Source organism: Xenopus laevis, chromosome 8S (genome assembly GCF_017654675.1).
Source record: "Xenopus laevis strain J_2021 chromosome 8S, Xenopus_laevis_v10.1, whole genome shotgun sequence".
Lineage (NCBI taxonomy): Eukaryota > Metazoa > Chordata > Amphibia > Anura > Pipidae > Xenopus > Xenopus laevis.
In genome coordinates, this window is record NC_054386.1 from 97176197 (window position 1) to 97203490 (window position 27294).

The following is a 27294-nucleotide window of genomic DNA, read 5'->3' on the forward strand; positions in this document are numbered from 1 at the left end:
CTACACAGCAGCTTGTTTTTATAAACTATAGTGGTACTTATCTGTTATCTACTGTGTATCCTGTGATTGAATGGCTACCCCCATGGCTACACAGCAGCTTGTTTATATAAACTATAGTAGTACGTATCTCTTATCTACTGTGTATCCTGTGCTTGAATGGCTGCCCCCATGGCTACACAGCAGCTTGTTTATATAAACTATAGTAGTACTTATCTGTTATCTACTGTGTATCCTGTGCTTGAATGGCTGCCCCCATGGCTACACAGCAGCTTGTTTATATAAACTATAGTAGTACTTATCTGTTATCTACTGTGTATCCTGTGCTTGAATGGCTGCCCCCATGGCTACACAGCAGCTTCTTTATATAAATTATAGTAGTACTTATCTGTTATCTACTGTGTATCCTGTGCTTGAATGGCTGCCCCCATGGCTACACAGCAGCTTCTTTATATAAATTATAGTAGTACTTATCTGTTATCTACTGTGTACCCTGTGCTAGAATGGCTGCCCCCATGGCTACACAGCAGCTTATTTTTATAAACTATAGTGGTACTTATCTGTTATCTACTGTGTATCCTGTGCTTGAATGGCTGCCCCCATGGCTACACAGCAGCTTGTTTATATAAACTATAGTAGTACTTATCTGTTATCTACTGTGTATCCTGTGCTTGAATGGCTGCCCCCATAGCTACACGGCAGCTTGTTTATATAAACTATAGTAGTACTTATCTGTTATCTACTGTGTATCCTGTGCTTGAATGGCTGCCCCCATGGCTACACAGCAGCTTGTTTATATAAACTATAGTAGTACTTATCTGTTATCTACTGTGTATCCTGTGCTTGAATGGCTGCCCCCATGGCTACACAGCAGCTTGTTTATATAAACTATAGTAGTAGTATAGTAGTAGGCTATGGGGGCTATGAGTTTATATCAACTCCCATCATCTCCCATAAACTCGAAATTTTGGAAAAAAAACGACCAATCGAAATCTATTGATGTTAAAAATGTTTAAAAACCATGTGAATAAAATCGAGCTGCAAATTCAAATCAAATTCGAAATTTTTCACCAAAAAAGGCACCCTTGTTTACATTTTTTTTCCCCAAAAGTCCATCAAACGACTCCAAATTGATTGTAGGAGGTCCCCCATAGCCTAAAACACAAATTTGGCAGGTTTTAGATGGCGAATAGTCATATTCGAATTCTTAAAGGGACAGTACATGATAAATTTCAAAATAAGAATTTTTTTTAAATCGGAATCGAATTTGAACTATTATCTAGTCGAATTACACTAAAATAAACTCGAAATTCGAATTTAAAAGTTTGGATTTTCACTTTGACCTTTGATACATCTGCCCTTTCGTCTGTTATAGAATGGCTAATTCTGAGCAACTTTTCAACTGGCCTTCATTTTTATCTTTTTTCATAGTTATTTAGAATTATTTGCCTTCTTTTTTCAGCTCTTTCAACCAGTTTTCAAATGGGGGTCACTGACCCCATCTAAAAAAACAAATGCTCTCTACAGTTACAGATCTGTTGTTATTGCTACTTTTTTTTTAAAAATACTTATCTTTCTATTCAGGCCTCTCCTATTCATATTCCAGTCTCTTATTCAAATCAATGCATGGTTGCTAGGGTAATTGGGACCCTAGCAACCAGATTGCTGAAACTGCAAAGTGGAGAGCTGCTGAATAAAAAGCTAAATAACTCAAAAACCACAAATAATAAAAAATTAAAAGCAATTGCAAATTATCTCAGAATATCCCTCTCTACATCATACTAATAGTTGATGTAAAAGGTGAACAACCCCTTTAATGATATTCATTTTTGGTGTTACAAGCCATTAACCAGGCAATGGTTGGATTGCCAGCTCTGTGGGACAGTAACAGTGTTTGCCTGCTAAGGAAATGAGCTCTTAGTGAATATACCTTTAAATAGCTGCAATGTATTATTTGCTCTCAGGAGAGGCTTTACTCTGACCTTTTCTTTCTGGGAAGGTTTATGCAGAATTACCCATAATGCAGCCAGTGTGATCATGTTCCATAGGGCAGCCGGCCATTGTGTGGCTATTGTGTGTCATTCTAACCCACAAGAAGTATTTAGGCAATGTCACATGTCACCTTGTCAGTACCGAGAGTCATTTGTCAGGGCTTCGTGTTTATGTCTCATAGGTAGAAACATTGGGGTGTCACCCTGCTATAGTTCCAGGGGTACCCAGGGTACAAATAAACACTCACCCCAAATCTCCTCTAACTGACCTTCAGACTGGGCCCCCTTAGCTCATAACAAGGTTACAGATATATAGAAACATTGGGGTGTCACCCTGCTATAGTTCCAGGGGTACCCAGGGTACAAATAAACACTCATCCCAAATCTCCCCCTATCTGACCTTCAGACTGGGCCCCCTTAGCTCATAACAAGGTTACAGATATATAGAAACATTGGGGTGTCACCCTGCTATAGTTCCAGGGGTACCCAGGGTACAAATAAACACTCACCCCAAATCTCCCCCTAACTGACCTTCAGACTGGGCCCCCTTAGCTCATAACAAGGTTACAGATATATAGAAACATTGGGGTAACAGTCACCCTGCTATAGTTCCAGGGGTACCCAGGGCACAAATAAACTCTCACCCCAAATCTCCCCCTAACTGACCTTCAGACTGGGCCCCCTTAGCTCATAACAAGGTTACAGATATATAGAAACATTGGGGTGTCACCCTGCTATAGTTCCAGGGGTACCCAGGGCACAAATAAACACTCACCCCAAATCTCCCCCTAACTGGACTTCAGACTGGGCCCCCTTAGCTCATAACAAGGTTACAGATATATAGAAACATTGGGGTGTCACCCTGCTATAGTTCCAGGGGTACCCAGGGTACAAATAAACACTCACCCCAAATCTCCCCCTAACTGACCTTCAGACTGGGCCCCCTTAGCTCATAACAAGGTTTAGCCATTAGTATTATTCTTCCTTTATTTAATGAATGTTGAGTAACTTTTACTGATCCAGGTTTTCATAGTTGTCACAAGGAAGGTAAGTGGGAGAAACGTTGTACAACAGCTGTGGCTTCTTTATGGCTTCAGTTTTCTTTCCGTTACAGTACAAAGGAGTTCAAGCAAAATAGAAAGTCACATTGTTTGGAAGTCAGCAGATTCCTCAGAAGTTTCCGCCTCTCTCGCAATTGTTCAGCCATGGGCCTCACTTGGGTCCCTTCCCATTGTGCAGCCAAACAAATGTATTGCCAGAAGCAAAGGATTACAAAATTTCAATCAGTCCAATGTCTTCTGAAAAGCAAATATTGTTTGTTTCATTACATTCCATCATTTGTAGCTACAAACGGGGGAGGAGGCGGGTCTCAGATCCCAAAAGTCCAAATAAAATCTGGTTTAGAATGACCTGAATCCAATATATAGGCATACACATTACTACAACCAGTTCCCGAAGGGCAAATAAACAGGACACCAAGGGGCATATTTATCAAGGGCTGAATTTAGAATTGAAAAAACTTCGAAATTCAAAAAGACCAACTGAAATGAAGTCTACGTTTTTACCTGGTCGAATAGGTCCATTTTCGATCAAATAGGTCCGTTTTAATTGATCACAGTAAGAAACAGAAATTGAAAATGGAACTGGTTGCAAGAGCTGACAATCTAAAGGCTCTGTGAACTGCTGACACAGGACATTTACTGGAGGGACGTATGTATATTGTGATCTGAATGGACATGAAAGGAAAGAAAATTGCTTTATTTTTAACTTAATAGGCATTTTCTTTCTTTGTGTAATTATGGGATTCCCTTTGGTGTATGGGAACCTTCTCCCCCTGCTCCTTTCCCAAAGCCTAATGAACGGGACTGTTGCTTTATCCAGTTCCTGGGGAAGGGGAGAAACTGAGCTGGAGTTTGGCATCTGGAAGGAAGTGAGGGCCCAGAGACAGATAACATGGAGACTAATGGATATTTACTTAGTTAATGAAACAGCACAACACCCAGATGTTTCTATGGAACTAGGCCAGCTCTATCTGTATTGCTGAAGTTCCATTTGTTATTGCAACGTGGTCCCATGGAAATCCGAGCCTCAATTTAAAAAACTCATTCTTATGTTATTAGTACTGCAATAATTGTACACAAATATATACAAGTATACAAACAAACCCATAAATGTGCCATTCAAATATTCTATTTATCCTGTAATCATGATTCCCAGCGCAAGTTTTGGTCCATTCAGGATCCAAGTGGAAAGTGTTTGCAGTAGGAAGACATGGCTTGAGAAAAGACCGTGAAAGGTCTGAAACGTTGCCGGGTGTTTGGGGTCAGAGCCTATGTCCCAATAAAGGCATTTTAAGACAACAAATTGATGATTGGTGCCGTCTATTACTGCAGTAGGAAGACATGGAGCCAATGAGTTTCCCTGTGCAGACTGTTATATCTCCATAGTCTTTCAATAGTCTTCATCTGGGCCAGTGAATGCTGCCCAGACATTCAATGGAATTGTAGGGACCCATAGGGTTAATGTGCCCCTATGGCTTTAAATCCCTACACTTCCTGATTTCCCTAGTTGCTGGGCAGATGCCCATGTAGCTAGTTGTAATTTGCATAGATGCTATTGGCCAAGAGGTGCTGTGACCACTTCCTGTCACACTTTGGTATAGTGAGTGAGAAGGGACAGCTCTTCCTCTTTAGCTTCCGGTTGCTGATCCAGCTGGATGTTTCCAGGGAGCCTGGGTACAGCAAGGCCCAGTAAAGCCAGTTTGCTTTAGAGGGAGCTGAACCTCTAGTGTGGAAGTCGGGGAGCAGGGACCCCGTGAGTGGCAGGAATATAATATTATAGACTCTCTAGGAGAGTAAGACAGTGAGGGAAGGTTGTTGACAATATGAGCACATAGAGCTACTGTTTGGTGTCTTGGGTACCATAACACTGTGTCAGTTCTGTGCCTGTTGCTTAGCTTCATGAAAGTCTCTCATTTGATACCCTGCCCTGTTGGTGATGCTCTCCAGTTGTCAACTCCTACACCTACACTGATGATCCTTCACTACTGCCAGTGCAGAGAGAGAGGACCATGAGAACCAATGGTGGTCACTCCAAAGGCAACATCTAAGGAAAGCAGAGGGCAATGCATTGGTTGCATCGGTTTCACACACGTAGGAAATCTGCATTGAGGAAAGCCTAGAGGCATGAATTGTTATATCTACCAGGCCTTTAATAAACTGCTAGACGCTGCCAAATAACTTATCTGACAGATGATATCATCAAGCTAATTGTTACAACTATAATATATCTTTCTTTGGTTAAATACCTTAGTGACTGAAACGTCTGACTATTATTTTAAGCTGCTAAATGTGTGATGGGACATGTAGCCCTTTGCTAAATTGAGTTCATGACCCATGAAGAGTAGGACTTCTAGCCGTGAGGACATTGATTTACATTGACCCATAGAAGTTAATGAAGTCTTAGGGCTGGAAGATCCAGGAATGAGTTTGTGGGCTGTTTGGGATAGGGCCACCGTGACCGTGAGCTTGTGCACAATTGGCAACTCTTGCTAGAACTGAATGTTTGTTTTTTTCCTGTTTTTTCCCTGGAAGTTTAGGTTAATGATGTTACAAATATATCTGTTATCTCTTGTCTGGGACAGAAAATGCTAGAGGCAGTTATTTTTTTGGAAGTTTACAAAACAGGAGAAGTTTGCTTCAAATATTTGACTTTTTATACTGACAGAGCAGGAAGACAGGAAACAGTTTTACACTTAAAATATCCAACAGGCAATGCCCAGTATAAAACCCAACAATATATTTACTATAAACTGCATGTTCACTGCCTGGGTCCTTTCACTGCTTCTCTGGGGGTTGAACTTTTTCTAATGTGCTTTCGTCTCCTCATTTACCTCTCCCTGTGATTTTCTCATTTCAAATATGTTTGCATTTACAACATGTCTTTTCCTGCTATCGGCTTCATTCAAGTCCATGAGTGTTGTCCATCTCCATAACATCGACTGCCTTCTCATAACCATCCTGACCCTTCACATCATGTTTCTCTTCTTCTTTGCTCTTCTGCATGAGTTTGACTCTCTTTATCATTGTCTCCTCATTTCCTCCTTCTTTGCACTTGTATCCTCTTAACATCCTTCCAATGCTTTATCTTTTTGTCTTCTTCTGTTACTTGTCTTCTCCGGTGCTATTATCCACCTTATCACCTCGATTGATCATATCTTCTTGTCATTCCTATTGCTCTTATCCTCCTCTGGTGAGTTTTTATCTTCCTAGGCCCATCCACAAATTCTTTATCCTTGTATCTACCCAGGTCCATTTATGGTCTTCTTAAGCCCTCCTTTGCTTTTTTTCCATCAATATAATGTTTTCATATCCCATACAATCAACCTTCTTGCTTCACTTCTATCACATTCATTATTCCTTATCATCTACCACCCACATCCAACCACCCATTAATATTCCTCTATCATTTTCTGTTTTGCATCCCTTCTCCTTATGATCTTTGGTCTAACTGGAGTCCCAAGATATTGACCTCTTTGTATAACATAAATAATAATCTTGACTCCAAACAAAGACTGGATAATTGGCCCATTGCTAAATGAGTTTCTATTGTCATGTTCTGAGTGAGTTCTAAATGAGATTCTGCCTCTCATTTCAATCTCATGCAGATACAAGCCAACACTTGCATCATATTTCATTTGTATCCCCATCATTTATCAGCAATAACAGGTACCTTTATTTTTTTGTTGTTGTATCAGGCAATCCAAATCTGACTTTCACTCCTGTTGTTCCAGTTGTGGGTTTTGATTTGCTTCAGACAACAACATCTAAGGGCCTATGGTGGTGGACTTCTGACCACTCCTTCCTGTGAGTTTAAACACTCCTGGGGACTAACACACTGATTAATTCTTTCAGCATAGGAACTTCTTTCCTCAGATGGGTTTGTTAGGGTATTGTGGAATAATGTCTCAGTAGTTAGCCTGGCTTGTGGTTAACATCCAAGAGCCTTGTGACATTTTCAGCCCATTACGTGTGCACGAGAGTTGAGACATGATGTTCTTTTAAGTTTATATGATGGACATTCATTTAGAGTCTACCCTCCCTTTTACACCGGGTCATCACATCAGTTCAGCACATAATTTTAGACTGCATGTTATGTTCTTATTATTCAAGTTTTGTCTTGTAGCCTCCTCTGAGATATATATAAAAGGGATAAGAGCAGAATGTAGCAGCTGTAAGTATAGTTATAGTACTAACTACAGGTAGCTCTAAGGAACAGAGACAGGAGTCAACTTTGAACTCTAGTTACCCACTGCAACCAATGGAAAGTTTTAATTATGATTTCAGTAAAATATCCCATACATTTCATATGTGCCAATACTATATACTATACTATAAGTACCCTCTGTGTTCCTCGTCCTCATAATGATCTCTATAATTCCATAAACATCTTCTCTCCTTTCCCACAGCCCATATTCTGTCCATATCATAGACCTTTCCCCAACGCTTTCCTCTCTTAACGGTGCTCTCCATCTTGTTTCCTGACTTTTTTTTCTAACCAACCCATCATGTAGCATTCTTTATTAAAGGAAGAGTAATACTACAAAAAAAAAAGAGTTTAAAAGGAATGAAAAAATAATGTAGTGTTGCCCTGCACTGGTAAAACAGGTGTGTTTGCTTCAGAAACTCTACTATAGTTTATATAAGCAAGCTGCTGTGTAGCCATGGGGGCAGCCATTCAAGCACAGGATACACAGTAGATAACAGATAAGTACTACTATAGTTTATATAAACAAGCTGCTGTGTAGCCATGGGGGCAGCCATTCAAGCACAGGATACACAGTAGATAACAGATAAGTACTACTATAGTTTATATAAGCAAGCTGCTGTGTAGCCATGGGGGCAGCCATTCAAGCACAGGATACACAGTAGATAACAGATAAGTACTACTATAGTTTATATAAACAATCTGCTGTGTAGCCATGGGGGCAGCCATTCAAGCACAGGATACACAGTAGATAACAGATAAGTACTACTATAGTTTATATAAACAAGCTGCTGTGTAGCCATGGGGGCAGCCATTCAAGCACAGGATACACAGTAGATAACAGATAAGTACTACTATAGTTTATATAAACAAGCTGCTGTGTAGCCATGGGGGCAGCCATTCAAGCACAGGATACACAGTAGATAACAGATAAGTACTACTATAGTTTATATAAACAAGCTGCTGTGTAGCCATGGGGGCAGCCATTCAAGCACAGGATACACAGTAGATAACAGATAAGTACTACTATAGTTTATATAAACAAGCTGCTGTGTAGCCATGGGGGCAGCCATTCAAGCACAGGATACACAGTAGATAACAGATAAGTACTACTATAGTTTATATAAACAAGCTGCTGTGTAGCCATGGGGGCAGCCATTCAAGCACAGGATACACAGTAGATAACAGATAAGTACTACTATAGTTTATATAAACAAGCTGCTGTGTCACATGGGGGCAGCCATTCAGGCACCGGATACACAGTAGATAACAGATAAGTACTACTATAGTTTATATAAACAAGCTGCTGTGTAGCCATGGGGGCAGCCATTCAAGCACAGGATACACAGTAGATAACAGATAAGTACTACTATAGTTTATATAAAAAAAGCTGCTGTGCAGCCATGGGGGCAGCCATTCAAGCACAGGATACACAGTAGATAACAGATAAGTACTACTATAGTTTATATAAACAAGCTGCTATGTAGCCATGGGGGCAGACATCTGCATAACAGAGCATTCTTTCACCCTGGGAGCTATTTAGAAGTGCTTAGAGAATGAAAAATGTTTAAATATAGCAATTATGGGATCATAGAATTCTTTAACTGCATTAAAAGGCTTTGTCGGCCTTTAATGGCCCAGCAGGAAAGTTCTGTTACTTATGCTTCCATATTATCACAAACAAGGAAATGCTTTTGGCAAAACTGACTTCCTACTCATCCTCACTCACAGACTATCTGTGCCATACACACTTCCAACTGCTCTGTGCAAGAGAACATACTTTATATTTTCAGAAATGGCTTTTTAAACGATCTTTCAAACACATCCAGGGATTTAACCAGATAACGACTCACACTTTGTTTCCAAGATGGTTAAGGAAATGAAATAGGTCATGTTGTGCTTAGGGATGGGCGAATTTTTTCGCCTTGTTTCACTGTGGAAATGACACCCATAGACTTGTATGGCGGTGTGCGTTTTGACGCCCATAGACTTTAATGGGCGTCAGCGACAATTCGCCTTCGGCAAATTTTTGGCGAAACTAAATGGCTCAGATTCGCTCATCCCTAGTGCTGATACAAGGAACAGGCTGACAGTGCAGAAAAGGATTCCATTGACAGTTGTAAGATTTGGCTGGTTTACCAAATAAGAAGATAGTCTGATGAAAAATGTTTATAGAGTAAGTAAAAAGATCGTACAAGCATATTTGCTTCAAAATTTAACCTCTTTACCCAGTATTGTTGGGTTGGCCTCTCATAGTAGAACTGAAGCTGCGACTGGAGAGGCCCAACATGAAGGCCAGTTGGGTTGCAATAAGTGAAAATGTCTTTTTGCTCTACTGATACTCCTTGAAGCCGAGCTTGATGACCTCTTGGGTTGCCAATGGGGAAAACTGTGATTTTGGTCTACTGATACTCCTGGAAGCCCAGCTTTAAGGCCAGTTGGGTTGCCATTTTGAAAAAAAAATTGTGTTCTTGGTCTACTGATACTACTGGAAGCTCAGCTTTAAGGCCAGTTGGGTTGCCATTTTGGGAAAATGTCTTTTTGCTCTACTGATACTCCTGGAAGCCCAGCTTAAAAGCCATTTAGGCAAAATGTTGTTTTGCTCTCCTAGCCTAGCTTAAAGGCTAATTGGAATTAAGTAAATATTTTTCCTGTTCTTAATATCCTTTCTACTATAATATCATAGTTTTCTAACCTTGCTATGAGCAATGGGGAACTGTGACTAAATGTTGGGGTGCTTGATAAATAAAACCTCTCCCTTACAATGACTTCTCTTCTGATTTAATTTGGTCATCTTCCCAATTCCTAGGCTTGACCATGTGCCAAAGTGCCAGCTAAAAGCTTGAGCATGGCCATAGAGTATGTTGCTGGACCTCTACTATCAGTTTTGCTCTAGACTTCCTTTAGAAGTGGTCAATCATTATGGTTTCCTATTGGATGAAATATTTGTTGACTAGTTCCTGCCCACAAAAGGCTGTGGATAGGAGGTGGTGCAGGTGCCCTTTAGATATCTGGTGGGGTATCAAGTCAGCTGCTTTGACAGTTTGTGGCCACAAAAAATGGGCTAAACACCCTTTAAATGCAATGTGTGTGTCCCCTATCTCTGTCTACTGCTTCCTATTGGATGGAGAACACTGAAGGGTGGGCTTAATAGCGGCACTTTTATTTGCTAGTGCACCCTTGGGTTTGGTACTAGGTGATAAGTAAACTTGTAGCCAGACATCCTGAGAAAGAATGGCAGCTTATGGCAAGAATGAATCTGCAGGCCAAAATAGGAACACCTTGGGGGCTAAAGCAACAGAGATCTATTCATCGCTTAGTAGTTATATTAAATATATTTGAAAAAATATGGTAAAGCAGAATAGCATTGTAACCAGCTTAAAAGTGAATGTAAAAGTTAGTGTTGTGTAATGGCTTCATGAGTCTGCTAATAAAGCACTGTTCTACTCTATTCATCCTCGGCTACCCAAAACATAACACAGCCCCACAGTGGTTTCTATTTAACAATACAGATATTTTCCCTTTAGCGTTTATAATTGTATGTAAGGGCAGAGGAATGAGGGCAAAGCAAAGCTGAAATGATTGAAATGGGCAGATAGGAGAGAAACCTTATCAGCTGGTTCCCACAAAGCAGCAGGGGCTATTGATTTCATATCAACGTTAGCTCAGGACGCAGGACAGAATGGCCTCCCTGTTAGTTCTACTCATCATTGGTCATTTTTCTCTCCTTCCCGGGCACCCGGTGCCAGATCTAACACACAGGCCTTGAATCTGACACCAGCCCCTGCTGTCCAATGGTTATTAACACTAGTGTGTCCCAAGAGCTTGCACAAATGTATTGCTATTGCTACTTTTTAATACAGTACTCGTCTTTCTATTCAGGCCTCTCCTATTTATATTCTAGTCTCTTATTCAAATCAATTCATGGTTGCTAGGGTCATTTGGACCCCAGCAACAAATAGCCGATATTGCAAACTGGAGAGCTGCTGAATAAAAAGCGAATTGTCTCAGGATATCACGCTGTACGTTAGAGTCATGCACGGGTTTATTTTTTGGAACCCGTACCCGGGCCGTACCCGCAATCTGCAACCTGGACCTGCAACCTGCTGTTACCCACTTGGACCCACTACCCGACCCGCAAGTACCTTATCCGCATCCCGGACCCGCGAGCCGCTGACCATCAAGAATCAGGAAGTGCTGTCATTGTAAACCGGAAGTGACATCATCGGAAGTAGGCGTGATCCGAAAAATGGACTAAAAATCTCAATTGAGAAGACCCGCGGCCCGACCCCCGACCTGCAGAACCGCCGACCCGCGTCTATACCCGCACCCGGAACTTCTACCCGCAACCCACAGGACTCTACTCTACGTCATACTAACTGTTAATTTAAACAAATCCTTTAATGTATGGGGCAGGAAGCATCACTTACAGATCGTAGGAAACTAACAGAGAAATATATGATAAATAGTAACTTGGCACAGTCATATCATGGAAAAGAATGTAAAAAAATGTAAAATCCTGCATTTAGGTCACAGAGAGACATGAGCACAATATTGTTACATTTCTTTCCTAAATAGGAAATACCAACACGGCCAAGGCCAATGGAAAAGACAAGGGCCATGATTTTAAAGGGGAACTCTGCCCCAAAGCAGCTTTTTGCCTGATGAAAAGCTAATGTAGTTCTAAGCAGCTTCCCAATACACATTCATTACACATTTCCATTGGTTTTAATGTTATGTAATTGCTATTAAAAACAGTGTCTGTCTGTCTGTCCCTTTCTGTCCTCAGGGTCTGACTCATGAAACACCGTTCTCCTCCAGGACTGGTAACCCGTTGGCTTGCAACAGTGTGCAGAGAATGTAACGCTCTGACAAACACGTCTTTCCATGGCAATTATAGTTACTGGAGATGTATAATAAATGTATATAAGGAAGTTGCTTAGAATCATGCATTTTTGTGGGTGGAGTGCTTTGTGTTACCCTCCAAGTCTATATTGATCCATTTTAAATACCTCGCTGACACAAAATGCTTTCCTTACATCATGATGATGTCATACAGAGGAATCTCCTGAGCCCTTGGGGGAAACTGGGGGTGACGTTCAGTTGCACAGCATTGTCCCAGAGAAACACAAAAGTGAACTACAAAAGTCAGGGTGGGACTGGGCTGGTGGGACACCGGGAAAAAACCCGGTGGGCCCCAACAACCCAGACCTGCTCTTGACGCCACCTCCCAACCTGTATTCTGGCCCCTGATTCGCTGGGGGGGGGCCTGATGTATCTGTGTCTTCGGTTCTCTGGTGGGGGCTCGGGCGGCAAAGTAGCGATCCCAGTGGGCTCTGGGACGCCAGTCCGACCCTGCCAAAAGGAAACCAATAAACCAGATTCTACTCTACCCATAACCTGTTACACTTAGTTGCACCCTTGGCTTCACCCAAACCAGGGGTCCCCAACCTAATTTACCCGTGAGCCACATTCAAATGTAAACAGATTTGGGGTATAACCCAAGCGTCGAATAGGGTTGCCATCTTTGCCTGCGGGTAACTCCGGACGGGGCAATTATGTCATGGGGCAGGATGGCGACGTTGGCTTATGGTATTGTGATGGCGGAATCTTAGGGAATACTGACAAATTAGATAAACTAGGCTGACAGTTTTGACCCAGTTTTGTCAAAACCAGACAGGTGGCAACCCTAGCAGGCTTTGCAAATATGGCAGCTACTATCCTCCGCTGAGACATTTTCTATAGACTAGAGTTAGAACATCACCATCTAGTGGTCTTGATAAATAAATATAATAATGACATAATATATGATGTTGATGCAAAGATTATGATTATCGACTGATTATCTCTTGCCTGCAAAGCTAAAAAATAAATAAAAAACAGGACCCAGGGATCAAACAGGTTTTTCAGAAAGCTGTCGGCAAATAGGTGCCTGTGGGCAGGTAAAAACAAATATATCCAGCACTTCCCATACACATACTCAGGTTGAACAGTAAAGACTGGGAGAGAAAGCCCTTCCATGACAAGAGAGTGATTGATGTGTGTGTATTAGTGGGCTGTGGAATTGCCTGGGGCATTGGCTTTCTAGTATCCCCTTCCCTCGGGTGTGACTACAGTCAGTGCTGGAATGGGACAGTCTGGAATTGCACCCTAGGGAGGCACAGGATCTTCTCTCTGCTGGGAAATGAATGAATGTTCCTTGGCTGGGAACTACGGTAGGTGGCCTTATATATGTGTAGTAGGGACAAGGGTAGGTGCTGTGTGTATTATAATGATGGAATGATAGGTATGTACTCGTTCTTATCAACCTCTATGTTTGTATGGGCAATAGACACTATGTATTTGGATATTATTTGGACGACCAAATAATCTGAACTTGAGTTGGGAAAGAAGGCCTGACCTTAATGGACTTGTGTTTTGTTTTATCTTAACCTACTACTGTACTCGTTGGTGGAGTATTTTATGTGCCTACAAGAGGTAGTTAGGCTTTCTCTTTACATAACACAAACAGAACAGGGTAGTTGATGCCAAAAAAGACTTTGAAGTGAATGTGTTTGAAGTTCAACCCTTTGCTCAAATTTTAGCTCTTGTTTCCTTGTTTGGATGAGGGGTGGCCAAAATGCTCTGTGGGAGGGTTACCCTTTAATCTGCTCCAAACTGCATGCTGATTTGTGAAAGCTTCAAATGAGAGGTGGGTGATTGAGTGAGAGGTGGGTGCCGTGATGCCTGTGTATTTATAGAGAGGTAGGTGCCCCTGATGTTAATGTATTAGAAATGAGGACACATAGTCAAACACCTGTGTACTGAAAAGGTAGGTATCCTGATATTAGGAGAAAGAGAGATGTAGGTGCCCTGATATCTGTGTATTAGGAGGTGCCTTGTGTTTGTGTGTATTAGGGGGAAGGAGATGTAGGTGCTCTCCTATCTGTGTATTGGGGGGGAGGGGTCGATACACTGATTGTTCTGTAGTAGGAGAGGTTGTTTCCATGAGAAGGTGAGAGCCAGGTGACCTGGTATATGGATATTAGGAAGAGATAGGACAGGTAGGTGTCTCCTTGTCTGTATGTTATTAGTAAGGGAGTGGGAGGTGCTCTGATATCTGTGTATGTGCCTTAGAAGTGTGTAAGGGGTGGGTGCCCTGGAATTTGTGTATTAGGAGGAGGCCCTGGTATCTGTGTATTGAGAAAAAAGTGGTAGGAACACTCATATCTGTCCATAATGAGGGGAGAGTGGTATATACCCCAGGATCTGTCTAATAGGAAGAGATAGGCTCCCTGATACCTTTTTATTAGAAGAAAGGAGAGACTCTGTGCTTGTGTATGAGGGTGATGCAGGAGATAGTTGTAGTGTTGCCTGTGTATAAGGGGTGTCTGTGTAGAAGGGGTACCTGTGTATAAGGGGTGCTGTGTATAAAGGGTGCCGTGTATAAGGAGTATCTGTGTATAAGGGGTGCCTGTGTATAAGGGGTGCTGTGTATAAAGGGTGCCGTGTATAAGGAGTATCTGTGTATAAGGGGTGCCTGTGTATAAGGGGTGCCTGTGTATAAGGGGTGCCTGTGTATAAGGGGTGCTGTGTATAAGGGGTGCTGTGTATAACGAGTACCTGTGCATAAAGGGTGCCTGTGTATAAGGGGTACTGTGTATAAGGAGTACCTGTGTATAAGGAGTACCTGTGTATAAGGAGTACCTGTGTATAAGGAGTACCTGTGTATAAGGGGTACTGTGTATAAGGGGTGCCTGTGCATAAGGGGTGCTTGTGTATGAGGATGATGCGGGAGGTAGTTGTAGTGTTGTCTGTGTATAAGGGATGTCTGTGTATAAGGGTTGCCTGTGTATATGGGGTGCCTGTGTATATGGGGTGCCTGTGTATATGGGGTGCCTGTGTATAAGGGTTGCCTGTGTATATGGGGTGCCTGTGTATATGGGGTGCCTGTGTATATGGGGTGCCTGTGTATATGATGTGCCTGTGTAAGAGGGTTGCCTGTGTATAAGGGTTGCCTGTGTATAAGGGGTACCTGTGTATAAGGGTGCCTGTGTATAATGTATATATAATAAAGGAGCCTGTGTCCGGGTGCATTACTCTGGTCCCATTAGATATAAATATCCCAGATAAAGGCAGAGCTGAGAGGTTTTATTCTGCAGATGCTCATTGAGGATATTTATACTCAGCTCTTGGCAGTGGCGTGAGGTCTGGGCTGGTGCCAGATTTGGACAAGGGGGTTACAAAGAGAGAGTCAAGTGAGCAGAGAATCCACACAAGAGCCTCTTGTCACTGAGCTCTGGAGGGCAGGACCCCCATCCACTGAAAGGATTCTGGGAGACAACACTGATTTCTGATTGAGGGAATGAGAGTCACTAGTTGTGCCTTTATAACAGCCAAATGGGCTCAATCACAGTTCACAGACAATGAAACTATGCAGGGAGTTGTAGTTTATAATAGCAACATACCTCCTTATTGTCTCGGTTTTTTGCTGGACCGTGCCATTTTTTTCAGCTTAACCCACAGTCCCGGATTGATACTGAAATGTCCCGACTTTCTCTTTGATCTCCTGCAATAAACAGCCAGAAAAAAAATTCTAAAACTTAACTGGCTTTTGGCAGAGAGTCCAGAATATGTGGCAGGTGCCCTTAGATACATTTGTAACAATTTAAGATAAGCAAAAAAAAACCAATTGTAACAATTTAAGATAAGCAGGTCTCTTGGGGAAACTGTGACTTGCAGCTTAAAGGGCAATTAGCAAAACTGTAATAACACATTACAAACCACAGAAATGTGTTCAAACTTTCAACAGCCAAATTTTGTAAAATGAACTTGGTAATTAGACCAAAATTTGCCACGCTATGCACGCCAAATCTTTTTGTCCGTCTTTCTTTTTACAAAATGTTGGGAGGTATGTAGCAAAGTGGATTTTAAAATATTATAATTGCATTGTTGTCTAAAGGGGGTTTTGGCATTTAAAATCAATTTTACATTCACTTATTTACTTATCCTTTAAAATAAGTGAATGTAAAATTGATGAGAGTGCTATTCTAAGCACTTTTGTAATTTACATTCATTAATTATTCTTTTTTCCTTCCAAGATATTAAGGGATACATGTACTGTTAATATGAATGAATTTTGTTACAACAGCGCCACCTGCTGGTCAGTTTCCCACCAGTCTGACCAGCAAGTAGTCAAGGAAGTTGTCAGGAGAAAGAAAGAGGCTGATCTGATGTTCTTCTGCTTAGGAAAACAATAAGAAACCTTTCTCAAATCTTTCCTAAACAGAAGAACATCAGAGAAGCCTCTTTCTTTCTCCTGACAACTTCCTTGACTACTTGGTGGTCAGACTGGTGGGAAATTGACCAGCAGGTGGCGCTGTTGTAACAAAATTCATTCATATTAACAGCACATGTATCTCTTAATATCTTGGAACAATAAAAAAGAATAAACAATAACTGTACATCACAAAAGTGCTTAGAATAGCACTCTCGTCAATTTTACATTCACTTATTTTAAAGGTTTACTTATCCTTTAATATTCCCATATATGGGCTGATTGGCCTTTAGCCACGACTCAATAAGCCTGTACATATACAGGTCATGGAACTCCTATGTGACTTCTAATATCCTCATATTTTACAAATGGGGGTACACAAGTGTCAGTAAGTCATTTTTGGTGATACAGGTATGGGACCTGTTATCCAGAATGCTCGGGACCTGGGCTACTAGAAATTCATTTAAACATTAAATAAAGCCAATAAGCTGGTTTTGCTTCCAATAAGGATTAATTATATCTGATTTGGGATCAAGTACAAGTTACTGTTTTATTATTACACAGAAAAAGGAAATCATTTTTAAAAATTTGGAGTCTATGGAGGATTCCATAATTCAGAGCTTTCTGGATATTGGGTTTACGGATAAGGGGTCCTATACCTGCACCAGTAAAACCAGAGAGGGTTCCGCGTGTGCCCGCATTGTCAGAGCCTGGTACATTAAGAAGAACGATTAGGGCAGGAGTGACGCACTCTATTTCTCTCCCCCCCCAGATCTCATATAAGACTGACTGCCAGATAAGAGAAACTGCCACTCGGAGAATCAACATCAGTCAAGCAGTGGCGGCTCCGAGCTGCGGGTGCCCTGAAATGATGTTCTGAAAGTCTCCGTGGAGTTATAAGCGTGAGTATATTGCTGCACAATTGGTTTTACTGGTTTAACTGGCAGCTAATTGTCTGCCCTCTGTTTGCTGCCGTCAGCTTCTGCAGTAACTGGATGCCAGGCTGCTGCTACTCACGGGATTCCCAGCTTAGTGCCAGGTACCTAATATCTAATTATATCTAATAATATCTAATAATATCTAATAATATCTAATAATATCTAATAATATCTAATAAATAATGAGGGCCACGGAGAAAAAGATAAAAGAATAAATTAAAGGGGTATTTTAAGACCAAGTCATTTAGAAAGTCTACAATTTATTCATCATTTAAAATCTTCAATTTAAAATCTGGCCGGCCAGGAACACAATAAATAACAGTAAAAATACAGAAAAATAACTTCAGGTAAGTGGTCGCTTGTTTAAAGATTTAGGGGCACATTTACTTAGCTCGAGTGAAGGATTAGAATAACAAAATACTTCGAATTTCGAAGTGTTTTTTTTGGTTACTTCGACCATCGAATTGGCAACTTCGACCTTCGACTTTGAATCGGACGATTCAAACTAAAAATCGTTTGACTATTTCATAGTCGAAGTACTGTCTCTTTAAAAAAAACTTCGACCCCCTACTTCGCCACCTAAAACCTACCGAACCTCAATGTTAGCCTATGGGGAAGGTCCCCATAGGCTTTCTAAGCTTTTTTTGATTGAAGGAATTTCATTCGTTCGATGGATTAAAATCCTTTGAATCGTTCGATCGAACGAATTGCGGTAAATCCTTCGACTTCGATACTCGAAGTCGAATATCGAGGGTTAATTAACCCTCAATATTCGACCCTAAGTAAATGTGCCCCCTAGTATTACAATTTTTACTACTAGTGGTTTCCCCAATTTCGTAATGGCAGTTACGTGAGGTGAAAAAACTGTTGAGTTATAGATGTCCAACTTGGAAAAAATGTGTGTTGGAGAACTATAACTCACAGTATTTTCTGTATTTTTACTGTTATTTATTGTGTTCCTGGCTGGCCCGATTTTAAACTGAAGATTTTAAATGATAAATAAATGGTATACTTTCTAAATAACTTGGTCTTAAAATACACATTTATTTTATTCTTTTACTTTTGCATTATCCTCAATAGGACCTTGGGGATCTAAGGTGTTTTTTTTAGCCCAGAGAAAAAGTTTTTCCTGAAAGGATAAGTAAACCTTTAAAATAAGTGAATGTAAAATTGATGACAATGCTATTTTACGAATTTTTGTAATGTGCGTTCATTATTTATTCTTTTTTTAATTTCAAGATATTAAGGGATACATTAATATGAATGAATTTCTGGTCAGTTTCCCACCAGTCTGACCACCAAGTAGTCAAGGAAGTTGTCAGGAGAAAGAAAGAGGCTGCTCTGATGTTCTTCTGCTTAGGAATAAAATTAAAAACCTCTCTCAAATCTTTCCTAAAGCTGGCCATAGATGTTGAGATTTTTAAAAGATCAGATCCTGATCGTGAGACCACGATCTTCTCAGAACGATCGTACGATCGTACGAATCTACCATCAACTAAAAAGACCAATTTACCAGGAAAACAAAGGGGAGCTGCCTGCTTGGCCCTGCAAACATAGAGAGATTGCACTGGGACCCACAAAGAGTTTTTGACCTGGCCGATCAATTTCCTGACAGATGTCGGCCGAAAAATCGTAAGATGTACGATCGTTCGAATACCACTAACCGCACGATAATTTCGAAGGATTGGTCGGGCTTCCCTAAAATCGGTCGTTCGGCAAGAAGAATCGTCGCGTCTATGGGGACCTTTAGCAGAAGAACATCAGAGCAGCCTCTTTCTCTCTCCTGACAACTTCCTTGACTACTTGCTGGTCAGACTGGTGGGAAACTGATCAGCAGGTGGCGCTGTTGTAACAAAATTCATTCATATTAACAGCACATGTATCCCTTAATATCTTGGAATAAAAAATAATAAATAATGAATGTAAGTTACAAAAGTCCCTAGAACAGCACTCTCGTCAATTCTACATTCACTTATTTTAAAGGTTTACTTATCCTTTAATGCCACATTACCTCAAGCAATGGAGACAAGATGCACCAAGAAAGGGCAATTATGAATACAGGACTGTTAGAAAAGTGAGGGTGCAAGGGAAATGGTAAGAGCACTGGGAATTATGATTAAAGGACCACTATATCCTCCGTTTTTATTGGGTTTGGGTTTAAAGAACTGGGTGTATAATTATATTCCTGGCTACTTACTCCCTTATTAAATCCAATAGCCCTCCGAATGTGCTACATTTCCATTACGAAAAAGTAACAAAGGACTTTCTCCAGCAACTTCCAGGCATGGCATGACAGTGTGGTCAGACAAATTAACCCACAACATATCAGATTACAATGCTCTAGGTTTTCTCATAGACTGTACAGAGAGGGACAATAAAGCAATTCCACCATATCCCTTTATACGGAGCACCACCCAGCAGGAACAGCTCGACTCTTGTATAAAGAAATGCCAAAACATAATACCTGTAAATGTTTTCCCTTGTACTAAGCACAGTTCTCCAGGAACAGCCTTCTAAGTTTGCCATCACTGGGTGGTTAGGTGGTCTACTCCTTCATGTCCTTGTCATGTAGAATGATGTTGTGGTGGACTTCCATAAATGACAATTGTCCCATTTATAACTAAAGCCATTATTTAGATTTCATAACTCTTGTATAGGAGAATCATGCGAATTCGGGCCATTTTCCGTACGGTGTATGCTTTTGGTGCACCTTGAGAAGGTTACATAGTTGAGCATCGATGTAGAACAATATCAACTGGAGCATTGTGAATATTTCCAGACACTTTTATTTCCTTATGTCCTTGTTTCCTAATGTTGGGTCTTTTGTATTTCCAGCCAATGGCAGAGAGAGGCAGGGCTCCAGATCCTGCCAATATGGGGGTGAGAAGCCCCAATGGAGGTTCCAAGGTGAGAGTGTTCCTTAAGGAACAATTTCTGCAACACGGAATATTTGGCTGGCCATTGCTCATGATGGTTGATTACTGCTTTCAATAAGCCTTTTGTTGGCAAGGAGGTTCTCCTTTGGCAACAAATATGGCTGCTCTAATCACATGCTCTATCGCTTGCTGTGCATGAGATCTCTACCCACCAACTGTGTGTTCTTAGCAGTAATGCTCCTGGTGCTGATCCAGTTGTAATTAATTGGGGAAGAAACTAATAGACCCAGGGGGTTAGTTTAGAATTATAATAATCTGTAAGAGCTGAATATGACTTACGCCAAAGCTTTCCATACCCTCCCACCCTAACTGGATAGCCTCATTGGCTGTCGGCACATGCTGTGGTGGAAAATAATGCCCATGCATATAGTGAGGTCCATGAACAATGGATTTACAGAGATAGGAGTGGAAGTGTTTTGCACAGAACCCTGATGTCAACCCAACTGAACACTTTTGGGAGACATTGGACACCAATGTGATAGGCCAACATCAGTGCCAATGACTTACATATGAATGGAATCCAATCCCACCAGCAGTGTTCAACTGGTCAGGAAAAAGGCTGAAATATCTAAAGATAGGCAGTAAAAAGTCAATATGCCCCTCTAGTCGGACCAAATTTCTTTTACTCAGCCAATAAAGACCTTTGAATTAAAAGATTATTCTTTATATATAGATACCGTATTCAAATTGTAATAATGCCCATATATATATATAGTGAGGTCCATGCACAAAGGTTTACAGAGATGGGAGTGGAAGTGGACTACACAGAACCCTGACGTCAACCCAACTGAGTTGGGAGACATTGGAACACCAATGTGATAGGCCAACATCAGTGCCAATGACTTACCTATGAATAGAATCCAATCAGACCAGCAATGTTCAACTGGTCAGAAAAAAATGCTAAAATACCTACAGTTAGGCAGAAAAAATATGCCCCTATAGTCGGACCAAATTTCTTTTAATAAAGACCTTTAATTTATCCTGATTGGGCTTTGAAAACCAATAACAATTTGATGTTGAACGTTTAGCTTAAATGGCAGACCCGTCTCCTGCCCATCTTGAGGAAACATAATTAAATAACTTTCTTGATCAGAGGATCTTTGAACTACGTTATTGGTAGAAAGGATGACCATAAAGCCAGAATAATTCAGATCCTACAAAAAAATGATATCCAGAATTTATCATGATGTAGAGCAGATATTCATTAGACCACAGGCCCAAATGTTTATAATAAAGAGAAGATTGCATACAAGGGACGGGCACCATAAGAAGGCTACATCTAGGCCATGGTCCTCCACTTGGACCTCCCTGTCCTACAAGATACCAAACATAAACTTAATACATCCTTGTGGGCACAGAGCATTTATTCTTCATTTATTTATATTTATACTTTAATATTACTTGCCTTGGCTCTGGCATTCTTTGTGACAGCCAAAGACAAGTACCCTTGATGGTAGTACTATATAGAATACCTTAGGGATGGAAAGCAATATATCAGGTCATATTTATATGTAGGAAATTAAATATACAAATAAGTTCTCAGCAGACTTGATATTGTTGTATAACCAAAGGGAAACTAAACTCCACTAGTAAAAACAGGATATATTTTCCTTTCAACAAATGCATAGCCTCTCAGCACCTCGTCTGGAATTTTAAGTCCTTTGACATCCACATTCCAGCAATGAGATCAAGATAACTGAGATTCCCCTATGGTTGTTCTTTACATGAAAGAGAGTCTGGTGACTTTATGGCATCTATAAAAGCCATTACAGGAAATCTGTACCTAGTGCCCAGTCCCATTAAACTGCACCTGGCATTTTTGGGCAGTTGGCCTTCTACTTATTTATTACCCGCCATGTACTGTAGTTTTATGCCCCCCACAGCAGCAAAGAGTGATACTAAGTGTGATACAAAGTGGATACTCTTTCCTCGTAAACCTCCCAGCATTCCTGGTGTCACCATTAGGCCTGTATTTGTCAAAGAATTTGCAGCCTCTGCCCGGAATGACAGATACACTTTCAGCTCTGCCCCGAGGGCCCATTGACATGTGTAGACAGCCGACCTCTACTGAAATCCTACACCTTCTCTGATATTTACATATGGGTCCAGTGCTCCGTAGAGGAGTGATACACGCCTATATTTAACATGAATCAGGCTCAGGTAGGTTTGAAAATGGGGTCTGATGTTTATTTGAAATGTCAAATTAATTGTAAAGGGTCAGGACCAGCAGAGCAGAGAGGGGCAGACATATAGTGACCTTTCAGTGCAACTAGATATACAGATAGCTTTTAAAACTGATTTTTTTTAAATGTAGAACAAGTTTCTAACACAGGTCCAGGTGTATATTACTGCACCGTTGGTCTGAAAAATATGGTCTCTAATATGAACTGCCAACTAAAAAGAGTTGAATTACTTGACCCAACATCCCACCATGTAGATACTGATTTTCAGCAGTGTGATCTGATACTTGACAAAAACAATCGTTTGCCCCATCTATGCAGCTTTGTGGTGAGCAAATGAATGCATGCACATGCCACCTTCTTGCAGTGATCCACAGTAAGGTTGCCTGTCCCTTGCCCAACACACCCATCTTTCAGTAATTGCAGGCATGGCCTATACAATCACCTTGGCAGTAGGGTTGCCTTTACGGGAGAAAAAAAAAAAGACCAGCCTTGCTATATCTCTTATTATGGTAACATACCAGCTGAGTGGCAAACCTACCGGCCAACAAACTTGGCAACACAAAATGTGGCTCCTGTGCTTTAGGCCAGTGCAGCTGTTGATTCGCTGCCTCTACTTTGACACCATTTGCATGTTGTTGTATTATACTCTTTGAATGCTTTGTATAAAAACTCTAATGGGGAGGCCATAGCATGTACAGATAAATAAGTGGCACCAAGTCACTTTTGACACCTAGCACCCATATGGATAATGTGTTTCCAGGGTGTCCTGTCTTCTTATTGGGTCTTCAGGCTTCTGAATGGCATGGTTATGATTATTGCTATCCATTCATCTTCTTGCTAGTCTTCTTCTTTTCTCTTCAACCTTTCTTTTCCAATGAAATATGTCTTCTCATAAAATGTCCAATATGAGACAACTTCAACCTGATTATGTGTGTATTACCTGTATTTTACCCTAAAAGAGATGATTTTAGCTCAGACATTCAATGCATTAGGGTTCTGTATCTATCTGGTTATAAAATTAAGCCTGATTAGAAATATCCCCACAGGTTACATATCTGGGTCTTTGCAATGATGCTCCAATAGTGGAAACCATTCCCCCATAAGGGTAGAGAAGGTCACCTTTACCAGCCCAAGTGGGTATTTGTCCCATCCCTACAATACTTTTGGGCATTGTCAAGGCAGGAGCTACTCACCCACCTTCATGACCTCATCTCCATTGAAAGGCTTGATGTTGTATCCAAACTGGGAGCATGATAATAATAATATAGTTGATTGTGTAAATAAATTTCCCTTTGCATTTTTACCTACTATCTCATAAACTCTTTTCATTATAAGCTGGAGTTCAAGTAGACGGCAGCTGGAAACAATTCGTTTCTTGTGGAGGCGCTAGGGTTTATTTATATATAACAAGGCTCCGCTACCATAAACTAAGGATTCTTGCATCACCACACTGTGAGAGCCCCATACATGGCCATATTGAAGAATCTTATCTACTACTGTAGGGTAATTTCAAAACATGACTCATTTTTGAGCATCTGGCAAACGTTTTTATTCATACTAGAATAGTACATAAATTCAGACTTATACTACTTTGGTTATTAGAACTTAGTAACATTAGGACTTATTGCACAAAGAGGTCAGAAATTGTGGGTTGGTCTGATTCAGATGATTCCCCTAAGTGCTCTTCTTTAATCAGGCGTTCCTCAAGTTCCTTCGCATTCTGAAGAGCCTTTTCTTTAATTCAGGCCTGGATTTTTTGTTTGTGACTCACAGGCAGCTCTTGTTCTTCTACGTGAACTTTTTCCTACAGCTGAACATTGTCTTCTTCATAGGTTCCACTTACTTTCTTCCTTGTACTTTTTTTTTTCATTGGAAAAGGCATTTTTCTAGGTTTTGGCTTCTTCTATTGTCCTGCAAGAATATTTTAAAATTGTTCACCGCACACGCCCGTTTATCCAAGGTCAAATTTCAAATTCATGTGAATTTTTTTTAATTCAAATATACTCACAATTCGACTGGGAGGTTATTTAAAGGGATACTGTCATGGGCAAAACATTTTTTTTCAAAATGAATCAGTTAATAGCGCTGCTCCAGCAGAATTCTGCACTGAAATCCATTTCTCAAAAGAGCAAACAGATTTTTATATATTCAAATCTGACATGGGGCTAGACATATTGTCAATTTCCCAGCTGCCCCATGTCATGTGACTTGTGCTCTGATAAACTTCAATCACTCTTTACTGCTGTACTGCAAGTTGGAGTGATATCACCCCCTCCCTTTCCCCCCAGCAGCCAAACAAAAGAACAATGGGAAGGTAACCAGATAGCAGCTCCCTAACACAAGATAACAGCTGCCTGGTAGATCTAAGAACAACACTCAATAGTAAAATCCCATGATTCACTGAGAAACATTCAGTTACATTGAGAAGGAAAAACAGCAGCCTGCCAGAAAGCATTTCTCTCCTAAAGTGCAGGCACAAGTCACATGACCAGGGGCAGCTGGGAAATTGACAAAATGTCTAGCCCCATGTCAGATTTAAAAAATGAATATAAAAAAATCTGTTTGCTCTTTTGAGAAATGGATTTCAGTGCATAATTCTGCTGGAACAGCACTATTAACTGATTCATTTTGAAAAAAAATTTTTTTCCCATGACCGGATCCCTTTAAGAAAAAATTTGAATGTCTAATATTCGATCTAATGGTTCCAACCTGAAAATTTGAATTTGATTGATACGAATCAATTTTTTTGTCAGGAAGGCTATTGACATCTCCAAATGACTCAATTGCCATTGCTTGTACATGAACCAGGCAGGTTTTAGGTGGTGAATATTCGAATTGATTCCATGGTTGAGGTGTGATAAATCTCACATTCAAATTTACATTCGAATAGGGGGATTAAAATTTGAACGTGTGAAATTTGAAACTCAAAAATTCAAATTTACTGTTCCACCCCTGCTACATCTGCCCCTTGATGTTTGTCACTGATTTGTTTGGTAAAGAAAAAATGTCCCCGCCCTCTCGATATCCATTTCATGCTATTTATTATTAAACCATATCTCATTTTCCCTTTGGGGTTTTTTCATATGAAATTTTTCTGCTGACTCTAAAGTAGCATTATACCTATTGTACCATTATAACCTATTTTCTGAAAAGCAGACAAAAAATGCTTATAATGGGAGGCCTTTGCTGGTACCAGCATAGATTTTTTTTTTTCCGCGTGTGAAGAAAATTGTTACCGGTAATAGTAAAAGATACGCACTCCCTGCAGACAAAAAGGTGTAATGGTTGTAAATTATTTTTTTTTACAATATTTAGTAAACATGTTAATATGAAAGCTGAGCTGGGTGGTTTCTGGTGTGATTTAATAGTGTAATGGGAGGTTGTAGCCCAGAGGGGATTTCCACACCCAGTCCCCACCATCAGATGAAGAAAAAGGATCCAGGTGTGACCAGGAAACACATTGAGCATTTCTTGGGAACATACAAGAAGTAGGAGTCTCTCAGTCCTTCTAAACAATATCTCAGATGTTGGTTCCTTGTGCTCTTTTAGTTCTTCATAGCTGTTTTGGAGGGCAGGACATTCCAGGACTGACCAGGTTTCTGTTCTAAGGGATCTTTTTTGTCAAGTGGCCCTCTTCTGGAATCACAGTGATGGTCTAATCAATAGGAGACATTTAGGAGCCCTGAATCAATTTTGACGACACAAAGCCCCAAAGGATCTCTCTACCTCTGATCCTCCATCTAAGAGGGTTGTTGTGTCCTCCAGTGACTACTGTAAGTAGTATGATCTATATCAGCAGATCTAATGTAGGTGTATATCAGTTGCCAATTAGGATTGTCTGAGCTCGAAGAGTAAAGGTGGCCATACATGTTGCAATTTCACCAAACGAGCGGATCTATCCCCGATATGCCTGCATTGAGGTGATATTGCCAAATGAGTGGATCTCTTCCCCATATGCCAAAAATGAGGTGGGCGTTATCGGGCAGATCCAATCATGGCCCTAGGGCCCCAACGATTGGATCATAATGCTGCCAATATGGGAGGTCAGATCGCGGGACCGTATCTATTAACAGATGCGGTCTCGATCCGACTGGAATTTTTAACCCTGCCCGATCGATATCTGGCCGACTTTCGGAGGGCAAAACGCACAGCTGCTGACTTGGTCTCTCTGCTGCTTTTATCGGCGCATGTATGGCCATCTTAAAGTAGGCATAGATTTTCGTCAGACATAGTGATGGATCTTCCCTTGTTTGACCATCTTAAAGGAGAACTTAAACTTATCTAAAGAAGTAGGTAGAAATGTTGTACAGTATGTTTTTGGCTTCTGTACCAGCCCAAGGCAACCAAAGCCCTTTAGCAGTAAAGATCTGTGTCTCCAAAGATGCCCCAGTAGCTCCCCATCTTCTTTTCTGCTGATTTACTGCACATGCTCTAATGTAACAGAATCCACGTTGTATTACACAACTTAAGGGATTTTGGGAAATGGTTCATTAGAGTAACATGGTGTCCCTTCAATCAGTGGAATCTAGTATGTCTACGTAAAAAATAAATGTATATTTATTGTTGGAAGTTCAGAGAGTGTTTATGTAACATTTTTAAATTAACCTGACTCAATGAGCTCTTGTCAAAAAGAGGGTTATTGTTTTTTGACTGTGCAATAACTGTGCAAGGCATTACAGCCATTAACCTGAATATAGCAGAAGCGTCCCTTATTTTTCACATCAAGTA

General features: G+C 40.7%; 1 protein-coding gene across 9 annotated transcripts in view; it reads left to right on the top strand.

Moving 5' to 3' along the window:
* LOC108700356 (death-associated protein kinase 2) overlaps nucleotides 1-27294 on the top strand; it is a 63733-nt gene that overhangs the window by 15143 nt on the left and 21296 nt on the right. For 2 of the 9 annotated variants that reach the window (XM_018233471.2, XM_041574469.1), the window contains exons 2-3: nucleotides 17282-17411; nucleotides 20283-20354. In XM_018233471.2, the coding sequence (XP_018088960.1) occupies nucleotides 20286-20354 (69 nt within the window). In that variant the 5' untranslated portion in view covers nucleotides 17282-17411; nucleotides 20283-20285. Of the gene's footprint in view, nucleotides 1-13336; nucleotides 13469-13976; nucleotides 13998-14044; nucleotides 14065-14149; nucleotides 14297-17281; nucleotides 17412-17488; nucleotides 17549-20282; nucleotides 20355-27294 lie in introns of those variants that run through there. The other 7 variants (XM_041574471.1, XM_018233473.2, XM_018233474.2 and 4 more) reach the window with 7 other exon arrangements.